General features: G+C 47.2%; 6 protein-coding genes across 6 annotated transcripts; 2 read left to right on the top strand and 4 right to left on the bottom strand.

Annotated features, from left to right (window-relative positions):
* Positions 1-974: 974 nt before the first annotated feature.
* BKA55DRAFT_674997 (uncharacterized protein) lies at positions 975-2,108 on the top strand. The gene is made up of 3 exons (XM_046198060.1): positions 975-1,176; positions 1,234-1,800; positions 1,844-2,108. The coding sequence occupies exons 2-3, from the start codon at positions 1,318-1,320 to the stop codon at positions 1,886-1,888; spliced, it is 528 nt and encodes a 175-aa protein (XP_046049993.1). The 5' UTR covers positions 975-1,176; positions 1,234-1,317; the 3' UTR covers positions 1,889-2,108.
* Positions 2,109-2,987: 879 nt separating this feature from the next.
* Positions 2,988-5,262, bottom strand: BKA55DRAFT_689247 (P-loop containing nucleoside triphosphate hydrolase protein; the record flags this gene model as incomplete). Its single annotated transcript, XM_046199330.1, has 6 exons — positions 2,988-3,352; positions 3,407-3,604; positions 3,657-3,722; positions 3,770-3,922; positions 3,977-4,382; positions 4,435-5,262. 6 exons carry the CDS (start codon positions 5,260-5,262, stop codon positions 2,988-2,990), a joined length of 2,016 nt encoding a protein of 671 aa, XP_046049992.1.
* Positions 5,263-6,069: 807 nt separating this feature from the next.
* On the bottom strand, positions 6,070-6,829 carry BKA55DRAFT_538606 (uncharacterized protein; the record flags this gene model as incomplete). Its single annotated transcript, XM_046190049.1, has 3 exons — positions 6,070-6,455; positions 6,508-6,689; positions 6,738-6,829. 3 exons carry the CDS (start codon positions 6,827-6,829, stop codon positions 6,070-6,072), a joined length of 660 nt encoding a protein of 219 aa, XP_046049991.1.
* A 633-nt stretch (positions 6,830-7,462) lies between these two features.
* BKA55DRAFT_566160 (heterokaryon incompatibility protein-domain-containing protein) lies at positions 7,463-9,723 on the bottom strand. Its single transcript, XM_046192600.1, has 2 exons — positions 9,190-9,723; positions 7,463-9,141 (listed from the first exon to the last, which is right to left on the bottom strand). Exons 1-2 carry the CDS (start codon positions 9,695-9,697, stop codon positions 7,562-7,564), a joined length of 2,088 nt encoding a protein of 695 aa, XP_046049990.1. The 5' UTR covers positions 9,698-9,723; the 3' UTR covers positions 7,463-7,561.
* A 974-nt stretch (positions 9,724-10,697) lies between these two features.
* BKA55DRAFT_593408 (histidine phosphatase superfamily) lies at positions 10,698-13,613 on the top strand (the record flags this gene model as incomplete). Its single annotated transcript, XM_046195546.1, has 4 exons — positions 10,698-11,246; positions 11,304-11,739; positions 12,071-12,107; positions 12,224-13,613. The coding sequence occupies 4 exons, from the start codon at positions 10,698-10,700 to the stop codon at positions 13,611-13,613; spliced, it is 2,412 nt and encodes an 803-aa protein (XP_046049989.1).
* A 68-nt stretch (positions 13,614-13,681) lies between these two features.
* BKA55DRAFT_511060 (uncharacterized protein) lies at positions 13,682-14,831 on the bottom strand (the record flags this gene model as incomplete). Its single annotated transcript, XM_046187668.1, has 3 exons — positions 13,682-13,884; positions 13,937-14,357; positions 14,409-14,831. 3 exons carry the CDS (start codon positions 14,829-14,831, stop codon positions 13,682-13,684), a joined length of 1,047 nt encoding a protein of 348 aa, XP_046049988.1.
* Between the last annotated feature and the right edge of the window lie 274 nt (positions 14,832-15,105).

Genomic DNA, 15,105 nt, shown 5'->3' with positions numbered 1-15,105 from the left:
AGTGTCATCGCCATCATCGACGTATCCGCCAAGAGTCGTGACACCGTGCCTCCAGTACTCCACTCCAACACCAGGGCAATGTCCTGCCTGGGCTCGCTCCTAGAAGCAGCATCTTTGACTTTGGTGTCAGGCCAGCACGCCCTTTATCCTTCCAACGACCAGCATAGGCTAATTTTTGCATCATGATCTCTCATCAATCCGCTCTTGTCCATATTTTTGACCGAACAATAGCTTCACGCTTGCTCTGTGGTCTGCCTGGATCATACCCAGCCTCCTGAATTAGCAGCGCATCCACAATTAATATATAATTAGGAGGGATTAGAAAGCAATATAGTGAGATAAAGTCGCAAGTATATATACAGATTATTGGTCAACTACTAACAGTATCACCAAATCAAAACCTCGCCAGACGTTATCTGTCCCATCACCTTATGCTGGAAGGAACAAAACCACTGTCATCGCTTTCTAGGCTATTGTGTGGGTAGTTGGCATGCTGCCTGAAGTGTGTTTTTGAGAGTGTTATTTTGAGTTGGTTGACTAGACAGCTGATGCTTGCATCGCGCGCCTTACCTCGTCATAGCTTTCAAATCTCTGTAACCTGTGAATGCCTGTATCTTTGGAATGAGGCCCCCCGACACCCCAGTCTATGCTGATGTAGCAAATCAACTCGACAAAAGGCATGGGGCTGCCGGCAGCAGATAGCAAGCTTAGCTTGTTCTGATAGGATAGATTGCTGACTGCATATGCAGTCATCCCATTTAGCATTGCCCGACCATAAATGTTTGGGCAAAAGCGGGGAGTAATCCATGTGATGATAACCAAGAACGAATGAAGCTGAGACTACGACAGCCTAGCATGCGTGATTGGTGCTGGACACCCGGAACGATCTGACCGGGCAAAGACGCGGACAGAGAGGGATGGGGAAGTACAAAAGGGCCGGACCGTCCACTTTTCCAAGCAGAACTGATTCTTTTCCTTCTTCCTCTCTCAGAGGGAATAGAGAGGCTTGTCTGAGAAGAGTTGAGGCACTTCAAGGATAGAAACACGTTAAAGGAACGCGTCTGAGACCGCTTTTTACGCGACTGTTAATACTTTCCCCTTCACCATAATCCAAGGTCATTCACTCTTTACTTTCTTCAGGTAACGGTAATTAATTGTACATACAATACAAGAAAGGTAAAATGGCGAAGCGGCCACGATGCAGAGCTTGGGGGTTAATGATGATATTTTTAGGTAGATTCGTTCGCGTATTATAAGGCTGTGCGTAGCAGTTGTCGGCTCTTATCGTTTTATTCTCTGTGTAAGTTAGAAACGGAGATGTCAGGCTCATCATTCAACCTTGGGACAGAAAAGCCTGTGCAAAGCGCGGATATCGAGATGCCAGACGCTCCTGACGAAAGCGTGGATATCGAGATGCCAGATGCTCCTGGGGACAGAAATGCTGTTAGCTCTGAGGATGGCATCAAGCAATCTGGCTGTGGTAGGCCCCCAACATCCTCTGCTGATCAGGGCAATTTGTACAATAGTAGCGATGCTGTGTCTCGCGGCGGGGAATCAATCCCGCGTGGCCAGGACGGTCCAACATCCGTAGTAAGTAATAGAGGAGGTTATGTTATTCGATCTGCCCAACCCATTTCTCTCTATTCTCTTAATGCACTGGAATTGGCTGCCTTCAAAGCCATACGTGCCGCCCGGGAACATCAACGCTCTCGTGGTCTAACACCGGATGGTGCTGTTGGATACGAAAGTGAATTTTGGAAGGCGTGCGAAGATTACTATCGTACAGCTGGCCAGAACGAAGTACATTGGGACGTACTCTCTTGAACACGAATGTGTTCTTTAGGTCTGCGCGGAGCGCGAGACATTGGCGGACGTGGACTCGGTCTAAGTCATGGAATTGTTTCAGACTGTGATAGAAATGGGGAAGTCATTTGGACTACGATATAGATGGGGAATGAGGAATAAGTCTTAGACACTCGTTAGTACACAGGATCTAGATCTGCAAACTGAGAATGAATAAGTAGATGAAAGGGCATTACGATGCTAGAATGTTATTATGCTATTTGTGACGTGCCTCTTGTGATAATTGTTAACTACAAGCCTCGATGTACAGAAATCTTGAAACCAGTAAAGCTGTTTCTGACCTGGTGGTATGCGTTATATATTTAGCGGTATCATTGACGCGTAGAAGGAGTAAAACACGAGCCGCGTACGCGTACGGGGAGCTCGAAGATTCCATCAGCTTCCATAGGATTCTACTGATGACAAAGCTTTACAATTCGAGTTGACCTTTACACATATGGTGCTAAGTTACCTCATGCTCGGTATAGTAACAAGATCTGCCTCACTTTCAACACTACAAGAAAAGTATTAGTACAGACACCTGACGTTGCTTAGTATCTTGATACAGGCATTATCTGCTGCCTAATTCTCTATCCCTTTAAGGACCGTAAGGCACCTTCTGTAGGGCATGCTCTAGTATTAATTGGCTGCTAATTGATCCGCCACAGATACAATAGCAGCATTAAGGAGGCACAGCAGTAAGAGTCAAGGTCGCGATCTGCAAACTGTAGTATCTAAAATACCTTGATCTCGCCTTGGCCTGCTCATAATTAGAAGTATCTTTGACACGGCGCTCCATGCCCCACATCAAAAACATGGAGAGGCGGCTAATTGCGGACATCGACGCTGAGATAACGGGTGAACTCGCGTTTACGACTAGCAACTGCCCAAGCTCAGTCCGCCTCAGCCTAAACTCAGATTAGAGCGGCAGGGGCTCAGCTCTAGAAACGGAAATGGACTTTAGTGTGCTTGAGTTTCGTGTCCGAGCTAGGTGGTATTTGCCGTGCACCAAGGCTATCTACTTCTAAGAACCTTATGGTTCGGAATTTCATCTACCCAAGCACTACTATTCCTGTGGTCATCCGCCATCTCGGTCAGAATATCGACTTTACTTTGCTCTCATGGGTATCACGGTCTCGTCCTTCTCAGTTGTTTTTCAACTCCCCAAGAGCAGCAACCCGATTCCGAGCCAGCATCAAGAGCCGGTCTACCTGGATGACACCTCCGTTCTTGAGACCCAGTAGATGAGCGCTCTTGATCAGGTTCTTGATCTCTCGGCCATTCAGCTTCATCTCAGCCAGCTTGTTCATATCCTCGTCTGGAATCTCAACTTGAGCACCGCCAGCGCGATTGATGAAGTTCTGCCAAACCTTCTTCCTAGCTTCAAAAGTCAAGTCCTTGTAAGGAAGGAAGAGATCTACGCGAGACTGGAATGCGGTATCGATGCTGGCTGTTCGATTCGTCGTGAGGAAGCAGACTCCCGTGTAGTACTCTAGCTTCGTGAGGAAGACTGCAAATTCTTAGCGACGGATGTAGAGAAGGTTGGGGAGTTAAAGATGCTTACCAGCTACAAGCTCATTCCTAGCCAGGTCACTGTCAGTGCGAGCACCGAGGAATACGTCAGCTTCGTCAAGTAGAAGCATAGCATTCCAGAGACCACAGAGGGTGAGTGCTCGCTCCAGGGCGAGTTCGACCTCTTTTGGCACGGTTCCGAGATCTCCAGCGCTCATGGAGTACAGCGGCACCCGTGCCTTCTCAGCAACTGCATTTTCCGTCAGTTCACCAAGTTCTTTTCGTACGTAGACCTCACTCACCTGCTTCTGCCGTATAGGTCTTTCCTACACCAGGTGGACCAAACATGAGAATTATGATACCACGACCTGCGAATGTCAGATGTTGCTCAAGTTTGCCGACAGAAAAGACTCACCTTTGTCTTGGATAAAGTCGTCAAAGCTGTTGGCGAGTGTCTTGTTCTCCACAAACTCCCAAGCAAGCTGTTTCTCTGTCCCGGGGAGCACGAGGTGATTGAATGCGGCATCATTCCACACTACGGGGGTTATACTGTCCACATAGAACTGGGCTATTTGACACTGTCAGCTTATGAATCCTCCAAGTCAAAGGTATCCCAACTTACCCCATTCCTTGGTCTTGAGGTCAAAGCCTTTCACCCACGGAGTCGCAACGAGACACATGTCGTCAGTCAGGTCGTCAAGCGTCTCAGAGCGCCCTGCAGCATCGTTTGGTGCTTTCACCGTCATTTCTGCGTTACCTTCCACCACAGGCGTATTGCGTTCATCAGAAGTATCAGTGTCATCATTGTCGTCCTCGTCCTCGTTGCGGCAGAAGTCGCATAAGCCATCTGTACAGCCCCAGCCGTCACAGCCGCGATTTTTGGAATTCTTTTTGCCTCGTTTCTCAGCCTCGTCCGATTTCTGGGGTTGATTGGCTTCACCGTCCCCGATTAGGGGCGCGAGATCAGGTTTCACAATATCATTGGTCAAATAGTAAGCGTGAGCGTCAACGATGACTCGACCAGAGACCTGCGCTACGTGTTAGCTAAACTTGGTGAATAACTCTCATTAGTCCTCTTACCGGTCGCTCCTCTGACTTTCCAGGAGGCAATAGAATCTTGGTTCCGGAACAGGCCTGGAAGTGATAACCACGCAAGGCCTCAAACTTTCGGCCTCGTTCAATCATCTGCTCTCGAATCTTGGAAGCGGAGTTGTGGAAAGACAAGGGGTAGGCAGGCAGCGAGGTGACTCGTCGATAGGCAGAGAATTCCGGGATGACAGTCATGGTGTTCGCATAGCCACAACGATTACCATTCCAGTCAATATACTCCAGATAGATCTCCCAGTATGGAGGTGCGAAGTTTGGTTCCACGAGTTTGTATTTCGTGACACGGCATACAGCTTCGACACCGTAGAACTTTGTCATCACAAATTCATGTGGAGCAAAGATCTGCCACAGGTCCTGGAACATGACGTTTCCAGTCTTGCGGGTCTTCACAAGTGCGTCAACCTTGGGTGCCAGGATCGGGGTTAGGAATTCTAGAAGTTGAGTCGAAGCCTCTGGTACAGGCTCTTTGCCTTGATCATCGCACAGAGACAGAAGGCGGTCCCACCGGTGGATCAGAGGCATGAATGGTGGTTTGAAAGTCCATTTCTCGAGTTCAAGATCAAGGTCCTGATATCTTTCCAGGACAGTCGAGAGCACTCCTTGCATGAGAGGGCTATGGATGGTGAAAGATTCAGTCTCCCATTTATGGTCGCTGAAGATGTGTCGGTGAACGATTGGATCCTTCGAAGTGATTTCTTCCAGGTTGTCCTGGTCTTCTTTGTGGTTAGGAAATTTGGACCATCTGTCAGGACACGAGCCACGGAGGCAGCGATGCCTGTAGAGTTTGGTGTCAGGAGACATTGTGAATTCGGATAGCTTGAGGTATTGTGGTGAGGGTGGAAAAGCTCAAGTGTCAGTGTTGATGTGTTCGAGATTCAGTTCTGAGACCGGCTCAACATCCCTTCTTATAGCTAAGAGGACTGAGGTTTGTTGCCGGTTGAGTCACCGGAAACTTTTTTAGATTAATCGCAAGATTGTTTTGATTAGGGTGATCCTTCAAACCCAAAGTCTAACAAGGACCAGGATTTGTCTTTTTAGTGGGCCAGCCTATCATAGCCCGTCATGATGTTTGTGAGCTTTGTGGGTCAAAGAATCTCGTTCCAAGTCAGCCTGGACTGAGTGAATAACTCTATCTATTTCGCGCGACTATTCCTGTTACCAAGACCTCATTCTCCTACTGGTCGATGCTACGCCGATTGGTCATGTAATCGCCCGAGACCTATAAAGATATACAACCATTTCGATGGGCTGGGTGGGCAATAAGCTCCCCTCCCAGTTAAGATAAACTCTGGGTAACTTTCTCCAAAAACATATTTCACCATACAGCTACCTTGTCTCATTTGCCCTCTCTCTTTTGGTTTCTGGTGCTGTTTATGTTTGCAGCTCGGCAGTGACTCTTAGCCGACGCTTGGGCCAATCCCGTCTTGTTTCAGTGCATGGTACCCCTTGATTGACTTTGAAGGCGGTGTTGATTAAGAAGCAGTTTGCCGGCCGCTGTGCTTAGACCACAAACACAAAGAGCCTACATCAGGGGGGTATGGTTTGGTAACAGAATGATATGGGCTGATAAGCCACTTTGGCTGTTTACTATTCCCACATATCCGTAAGTCAACAGCCAATGGCGATAAAACAACAAAAGAAACCGAAGTTGGTGGTCCTCTGGGCCCAGAAAATGTATTCTTCGAACCAGCTCATTGGGTTTCCAGAATCCTTGGATCTCAAAGATGGCGGGATCTGAAGGTCACGTACTGGGTCCTGAGGGGTGTAGTTGGAACCGAACTCAGGCATTTCATCCCAGTTGGGATATCCACGCCAAAGAGGATAACCAGCTTCTGGGGTTGGCTGCATCTTGTAAACGACTCTTGGTAGCCCTAACATCCTCGGCCGTATACTCTCCTTGCAAACGATAACTTGTAAATTCTGGGTTTCCTGTCTGTCGGAACTTGAGCAAAGCAACGTCCATCTTTGTTGTTCGGCGAATCTGTTCAATTTCCCTTTCTTCATCAAGTTAGTAGCAATAATATCCATAGAGAGCGGGGCACCAACTGGGTATGCTCGTGGGATATGTATATCGGCGTTGCTCATTCTTGTCCTTTTCTTCTCCAGGGAAGATACACCAGCGCGTCGGCGCTGTCCCAACTTCCATGAAGTCGGATAGCAGCTCGAGTTGGGGCCATCTCATTGATAGACTCTTCACGTAGTTTAGATAAGATCCCGGCTCCGTAAGCCTATACTTTGTCAGTTTTGCTTGAAGTCTCAGATTACGTGGCACTTACGCGATCCAATCTTCTGTTCCAAGATTTTGTCTAATCTTTTTCTTCTTTTCGTCTTGGTAGGCATCTCCAAGCTGAGAGTTGTGTAGCCTCATTCTGGGTAATGAAGTAGTAGTTAAGTAATTAGGGCTTCAGTGTCATAAGTTAGTACCTTTAGCCTGGTTAGATCTTTTCCTATTTATTGATGCTTATGGGGTATTTGTAACTCTGGAAACAAGGCTCATGGAGCCGCAAACAATGGGAAAGGCGAAACAAAACAAACTCTTGATTGGCGAGGATAATTAGCAAGCGCCAGCCAAAGCACACAAAATGACATGTCTCATTTCCCCCGAACGTCGCATATGCTGTGTAACTGACGCGCTGAATACTATTGGGCTTGGTGGACTGCTTGTGCCATGCGAGCCGAGTCTCATTTCTTTTTCTCGAGTCCAGCGCAATAAGGCTCTTTCATAAGTCAGGCCAAGGAATGATTGTTCATGCCTATTATTCTAGATTTTGAGTCTAGCCAATGTCTCGAAAATATGCACTTTCTGAAGTAATTCACAAATCTGATCTGTTAGAGTCAATTGGATCATGATATGACATCAAATTCTTCAGCTTATGCACGTTGGTCAATGGTTTGCGGAGAAGCGGGCTCAGCCGTCCCAAATCCTCAGCCAGACAGGGTCTCGAGTGGGCCGGCCTGGCAGGAAAATGCATGATTACGTGGCATCTGCACATTTCAGGCAGCAAGTGCAACATTTCATTGTATTCCCAAACTCGGAGCCTGATTAGATACGTACTCTCTATTCTGAAACGGAATAAGACCGCCATTGGGTTTCCGCTTTCTACACTAGCACTACTGTAACTTCAGAAGCATTTTCCAAGGTCACGTCACCTTCAGTCCTGTTACTGTAAAATCTGGACCTAGTCCAGAAAACTCCAATCCCAAGTCTTGTCATACCCTTATCTTGGCCGTCTACTTCGCCGTCTGATGCCGGTGTAAGAAGTAACGTAAAATATTCCTTCTGTTCAGGCACTTCCATTACAAAAAGGCACGAGACAGTCGGCATCTCAACCCCATCAGGAATTCTGCTATCCAAAAAAGCCTCGCCAAAGATTTCGTCACTTCCTGGAGCTGCAAGAACATGATGTCGAGAGTCCTGTGTAACAGAGCGCGCCCCCAATGTTGCCTGGATTACCTTTCCCTTGACTGTCAAGCGAGCGACTTTAAGAGGGGAGGCAAGCGGAGTTCCTTTCCATTGTAAATCACTCTCTAAGAGCTCGATCATAGAGACTGTCGGAGTTGTGTGTACATAACCCTTGATCCCGCCTTTTACGGACATCCAGGACCACGATGGGATGCTCCCTGGTTCACGAGTGACCCCACGGATTTTCGCTTCCCACACGAGTCCATTTGCGAGATCCTCTTCCCATAGGCCTGCCAGATAGGTATAGCCGGTCTGCTTTATAAACATGTCTGTAAGGCCAGCGATGGCATTCCATTTGTCGCTTTGATATGTCAGATCGCGATTCGAGTAGTTGGTCACCATCTGATACCAATGTCTCAGATAATTCTTTCCATCTTCGCCAGGACCTTGCTGGGCTATATCAGCCCACTGTATCAAACCACCATCAATATCTCGCGGTCCATCGATGAGTCCATCCTCAGTGGCGTAGCGACTGGGACATTTCCAGAGCCACTGCTCCTTGCCAAAACAGACAATTCTCGATGCCAACACAGCTTCTTGGAGAGTCCAGCCTCTAGTGTTCAGAGGCTCAGACATCCTATCAAGCCCTCGGTGCGTCTCCATCCTAACGCTCACAGTCTCTCCGTGGATCTTTACGCATTCGGCGCCTTGGAAGGGGAGAAGAAGGCCCATCTCTGGGGTGTCGGATGAAGTAGCTGCTAGCGTGAGATGTGCGTTTGTATACACAGACCCCATCTTGGCAGACTCGACTTCCCAGTCTTGGCGAGAGTCTTGTATAATGCATAAGCCGTCGATCCAAAGATACCGGATTCCTAGGTAAAGCGTCGCGAGGATGGTCTCCCTATGCGTCAACGGCATGTCGAAGAAGTCGATTCCCTCTTTGTGCTTTTTCAGATTCTCACTTGTCGTTTTGAAATGGAGATCTGGGTTGGCACCCCAACAGTAGCTTAAAGCCGTATAAGTTCCAGTTTCTCCCTCCTTCGTCTCTCGTAGTTTGATACTGATATCTTTGGGGTCCGATGGGATGTCCACACTTCCAGTCAAGTCTAGCACGCGAGTTGGGAGCTTTGACTCCTGGGTAGTAGGAAGAGATTTCATACAGTTCTCGTGAGTTGCACATTCTTTCAGCCACGTCTTCAATGTGTCTTGCCGCTTGAAAGGTTCCGATTCATCCAGCTCGTAGTGAGGAATCCAGAATCTCCGAGTAGCAAGATTTCCTATTCCACGGGTGAGATACATTTTCTAGAGTTTTGATAACAACGTACCAAGACGGGATGGTGACGATATTGTCAAAGGCATTCCACCATTCGTATAAAGCTTCCTATCTCCAACCCAACCAACCGCCATGATATACTTGTTATGCTTGGTCAATTCGACAGTAACAGGCCTTGAAAAGTTGTTCTCATCGCATAACTCCGGATTGCCTCGTTGGAATTCAGCTACCGTCAGGGTTGCACCTCGTTGTATGCTAATTTCCAACCATTTGCAAGTCGAACAAGTCTCGCCTGAATTGATCAGGTGCATGAGATTAGGCTGATGCTGGATAAGCTGGGGTGGATCTGGATGAAGCATTAGTTGACAATATTTGCAAATTCCATCGGCCGTTGGGCTCGTAAACCCCCACTCATCAGGCGAAGCGGGTGGTCCAGGGACCGGTTCAGCTCTGAAGTTTTGGATATCACTCCCTCGAAGGCCGAAAATAGCGGCCTCCTCTGGTGATTTTGTGCTAAATACAAGGACCGTCTTTGGCGCTGCTGATTCTTCGGCAGACATGATTGAAAGTTGACAGCGGAATAGGAATTGACGATAGTTGCAAGTCGTCAAACGGGAAGATATAGAGGGGCTAGGCTGTGCCGTCACGTGACGTAAGCCCAACCCCAGGTAAATCGTCCTGAATGTGGATTATAACCTCACGCTGCCTGTAGTAGGCTGACAAGGAGCTTGGCAAGTAGGCAGAAGAAATAGGACTTCAGTAAAATTAAATCAACGGGTAGAGCAGAGGGTGTGGGCGAGGAATACGAATTAAGTCTAGCGGAGACGCTACCCTATACCGTTTCGTTCAATCCAAAACTCGCTCACTCTGAAGACCATGTGGTCTCTGCAATTCAGCATTCCAGGTCGATTGTTGAGACGTATTAGACGAAGTGCACAATACATTCCATTCCTAGCGTCTGGGTACATTGAATGGAAGCCGAATCGACAGTCGGTCAACAGTAAGCTTGTTGCCGTCTAGTGCGAAGTTATGATGTGAACAAGCTTGACATGTGTTCGAACTTTGAAATTGGACGTTCATTTTTCAGGTTAATTAGCAATTCACCAGATAAAAAAGTCCAAGACTTCGATTCAAAATTGTCTGAGAACGTAGGCATATCAATGTGGCCATTAAAAGCTCGAAGACCGCGGAAGGTTGCTGACTGATTACCGCGCGGCACGATGATGGTTGTCAGCCCTGATGGTAGCATCCAACTAAGATCTGAGGTCATCTGGACCGGTAACCGCGCGGGAATATATAAGCTAATGCTTCAAGACAGGAATGATTGGTGATATGTAATGGCTTATTTGTCAAACATGGTCGCACTGCCAGTACATCATGGAGAAATGCCTAAATCTGATGCATGTTAAATATGTTGCTTGAGAACCAGTACTCATCCTCAATGTATGTCCGTGAATCTTATCAATCATGTTTCTTAGTGCCCTCCTCAACTTTTTGGCTAACGCCTTTCACTTCATCACCTGCGGAATCTTTCTTGAACCGTCACCATACCCAAAGACCATGTCTCAGAAACCGAAACACATCGTCACAGTAGGCGGTTCTTTCGCCTCCGTCAGGACAGCCCACAAGTTCCTACAAGGAATGCAGGACAAAAATGCAGGACCTTACAAGGTGACAATGATTTCACGCGATACGCACTTCTTCTGGAATCTTGCTGTGCCTCGCGCCATCATCCCAGGGACCATCCCCGACGATCAACTTTTCCAAGCTATTGCGCCTGGGTTTGCCAAATATGGTGACAAGTTTGAGTTTATCGCTGGTACAGCTACGGATATTGATATCAATAATAAACAGGTCAAGGTTTATAAAGCAGGACAGGAGACTTATATCAGCTATGATTATCTTCTGATTGGCAGTGGATCTTCGACTAAAGCTGAGTCGCCGTTCAAGTCGAGGGGCTCAACTGATGCAACGAGGAATTATGTCCATACGTATCAGAAGCGTGTTGGAGAAGCCCATTCTATTATTGTTGCTGGCGCAGGGCCGACTGGTGTTGAGGTCGCAGGCGAGTTGGCGGACTACTATGGCAACAAGAAGGACATCACTCTGGTAAGTAAATCTTCCCATCATCCAGTCATGGCCAAGTCTAGCTGACGATGTTTATAGATCAATGCCGGGCCAACTGTCCTCGATAATCGCCCCGACAGCGTCTCAAAGTCAGCACATCGTCAACTCGAGAAGCTCGGCGTCAAAATCAGACTCAACACCAAAGTCAATGAGTCCATCACTCTTCCCAATGGAAAGCAAGAAGTTACCTTCTCAAGAGGAGAAAAAATAGTCACAGACCTCGTCATTCCAACATTCGGCGTGGTCCCCAACTCATCCTTCATCCCACCTGATCTTCTTGACACGCACGGATATATCAAGGTCAATCAATATCTCGCCATTGAAGGCCGTGAGGATGTTTTTGCAATTGGTGACGTGTCTAATGTTGAGGCACCGCAGTTTTGGTTCGTCAATACGCAGGCTGGTCACATGGCCAAGAATTTGGTGCAGATAATGCTAGGGAAGCCAATGATTCCATACAAAGCTTCGACAACTGGTATGTCATCTCCTGGTCTATGATGAAAAGCAATTCTAATTTTCACAGCAATGGGAGGCATGCAGATCGGCAAGTCTGGCGTAGGTCATTATGGGAATTGGCGCATACCTGGTTTTGTGGTCTATGCGATTCGAAAGACGTTGTTTGTTGAGCAATTACCCAAGATGATTGACAATGGTAATTGATACTGTCATATCATTTGTTTATTTTTGTATCAATCGAAGACGATACTGGAGGTTGGATGTCTCGGAATGACATGGAAGCCGGAGCTTAGCGTCCGAGGAGTCTAATCTTAGCAATGTCACTGGCCTTGATTCTTATCTTATCTTAGCTTCGAAGCTTAGCAGTCAGGTTCCACCAAATTCCCTGTACGTCATCGATCGTCCCAACCTTGTTCCTTAAATAAACAGGGCCAAGACTGCAACCTCGTGCATCTCCTCCCTACTAATAACTTCTCCATTATTGAATTCGCGATGCATCACAGTCTGTGTGCCATTGCGGCTGCAGCTTTACCTGCAATTGCTGTCGCTTCCATCATTCAGCAGCCAATTGACAGCTTTGATCATAGTCAAGGCTATCAATTCGATCCTCTTCTTCACCTCCCGGGAATATCGCCTTATTTTGATGCTGTAGGCTTTGGATTGTCGCATGCTGCACCTGAAGGATGTACAGTCACAGCTGCGTCGTATCTCATTCGACACGCTGCGATTTACGCGAATGATGCCGAGTATGAAGATTACATCAAGCCTTTCTTGTACAAACTAGAGAAGCATCGCGGTGACTTTTCAGGACCGCTTGAGTTTTTGAACAAGTGGTACTCACCAATTGAAGAGAATCGTCTTGAAGATGTCACACCTTCAGGCAAGGTTGACGCGAAGAAGGTCGGGCATCACATTGTGAAGCGCTATCGCCATCTGGCGTCTTCGGTAAAGCGTGTCATCGCGGATACGAAGGATAGAACCTACGACACAGCCAAGGCCTTTCTACAAGCATTCCCCGAAGACAGAAACATTGAAATTACGCGCTTTGACAAGAAGGAATTGAACAACGGCACGCGCGCTCTCCTCCCTCACAAGGCCTGCTCGAAATTCTCCAAAGCACCAGGTACGAAGCAGCAAGAGAAGTTTGTCAACAATTACGCAAGTGGCGTCGCGAAACGCTTACGCCCTTACACACCCGACGATTATGAACTTGCTCCCTACGATGTTTTCGCACTTCAATCAATTTGTGGCTACGAGTCAGCCATTCGAGGAAAGAAATCTCCAATTTGTGGATTGTTTTCTGATGCGGAATGGCTTTCGTATGAATATGCTTGGGATATGAAATATGCCCACATGGTCGGCCCTTTCAATCCTCTATCGAATTACCTCGGTTTTCCATGGTTGAACTCACAGTCTAAGCTACTCAGCAAGATTGACGAAAACTCTGAGTTAATCGGTGACGAATCATCTGGATGGCCTAAGGAGCAACGTTTATTTTTCTACTTTACTCATCGCGAAGTCCCACCGTTCGTCGCTACAGCACTCGGAATTTTCAACTCATCTTCCAGCGAAGGATACGACGAATTCCCCACTACACACGTCAATCACGTTCGAGCTTGGAAAATGTCCGATCTCATTCCATTCTTAGGCCATGTTGGCATGGAGAAAATGACGTGTGAGAGACCAGTTGCTAAAGACGGCACATCTGAGAAGGAAGAGTTTATCAGATTCATTGCGAACACTGCACCTCGACCTTTGCCTTTGTGCCAGAATGGACCCGGGGCTAGTTGTCCCTTTAAGGAGTTCAAGAAGATTGTTAGTGCGGGTATGGAGAAGTATGGGGACTTTGATGGTGTTTGTGAGAATACGAAAGAGAAAGAAGATGAGCTGTAATGTGATAGAACTGCGGTAAAGCAGAACAAATTGTACAATAATAATTATTTCGGTTGATTTGGTGCCTTCTATGTGAAAGCAACCTTGATGACCCGAATCCAGTTGTTGTTGGTGAATCCAATCGTCAACGTCTCGCCAGACTCATCCAAATGCGGGTACGCTATTCCAGCATACACCAGACCTCCATCAATGGGCTCATCCTTGTAAATCTCTTTGCCTTCTGTCCAGGGACCTTCAGGACTTGGCGCAGTCTTCAAAAAGGCAGTGCCAGCTGTTGCAAGTCTGTCAGTGACGCTTACATCGCGGTGAAACGCTGTACTCACATAGATCAAGATGGACGTAGAAATACGTCTGGAAGTAATTGTTATACACAATTTGTCCTTGTCCAACACCCCACATGACCGCCGTTTCGCAGTTGAACGTGGTGAGGACTTCACTCTTCCATCCTTCTTCTCTGCCCCACCAATACTCATACTTATCGAGCTCAAAGGCATCTTTTGCGGGTACGCGAGCCATGTAAATGTACAGCTTGTCAGGAAAATCAGTGATTGGGTTTGGTGGGTTTCCGAGAATGTAGATGTATTCGCTGTTAACGTCTCGATAAGTTGCGACATCGCCGTACTTGGGTACCTCATCACCATTCCACCAGATGCCATTCTCGCCATAGCGATCGGTAATAGTTGGGACGCCGTCGATGAGCTCAACCTTGGCTACGCCAGCGCCTTTATAATGCTCATCGTCATTCTAAAAAGTCCCAGGTCAAAAAAGTCCTGTGTAGGGCTTAGTACAACTTACAACGAGATAATAAAGAGCACCAGTCGCAGTATCAGGATCAACCTCCACGATTCCCGTTCCTCCAAAACCAAACATATTCGTCTCACCCCACTCCTCATTAAACGGCATAAACTGTTTCTGATGAGGAACCGGCTCATCATCATTGAGATGCAGATCCTCCACAACGAGAGGATCATCCGTCAGAGCAGAAACAGCATTTCTGACCATGCCATGAAATCCCTCATTGTCCTCTTCCGGATCAGTGACACCAGAATCGCACCATAGTACATCGCCATATACAGCATACCATTTCCCTCCAAGTTGACCTGTGAAACCAAGATCGCGACGACTCGCTGTGTTGCTAGACTTTTGGGTGCCGAGAAATTCAACCTGAATATCGCCGATAGGGTTCTCACCCTCTGGTTGAGTATTGTCGACGGTCATAATAACTGAGAAATATTGTTTATACAGAATATTTCCTAGTATAAAGAACAAAAGGGTTTGACAATAGCGATCTTTTATCTTGACGTGTCTCTTCATGTTAAACTTGGCATTTCCATCTCCAAAGAGGGGTCTACCCGTTGCCGAGGCTCATGTGCAAATGCCAATGCATGATCGGCACGGAGTATCCGATATCTAGTATTAAAACCTATCTGAGGTGTTGCAGGATTGAGGCGCATATAAATGCCAAGTTTCGACGGTCTTCAATTGAGCTTAG

This window comes from Fusarium redolens (assembly GCF_020744475.1).
Source record: "Fusarium redolens strain MPI-CAGE-AT-0023 chromosome Unknown BKA55scaffold_7, whole genome shotgun sequence".
NCBI classification, from domain to species: Eukaryota; Fungi; Ascomycota; class Sordariomycetes; order Hypocreales; family Nectriaceae; genus Fusarium; species Fusarium redolens.
This window is presented reverse-complemented; position numbering and strand designations above follow the sequence as displayed.

What these genes read in the sequence shown, in the direction of transcription:
- BKA55DRAFT_566160 (XM_046192600.1), bottom strand. Translation starts at nt 9,697, where the DNA reads ATGTCTGCCGAAGAATCAGCAGCGCCAAAGACGGTCCTTGTATTTAGC. An exon ending in ATCGTCACCATCCCGTCTTG is followed by an intron (nt 9,142 to 9,189) that starts GTACGTTGTTAT and finishes CCCGTGGAATAG; the next exon opens with GAAATCTTGCTACTCGGAGA.
- BKA55DRAFT_674997 (XM_046198060.1), top strand. Translation starts at nt 1,318, where the DNA reads ATGTCAGGCTCATCATTCAACCTTGGGACAGAAAAGCCTGTGCAAAGC. An exon ending in GTACAGCTGGCCAGAACGAA is followed by an intron (nt 1,801 to 1,843) that starts GTACATTGGGAC and finishes TGTGTTCTTTAG; the next exon opens with GTCTGCGCGGAGCGCGAGAC.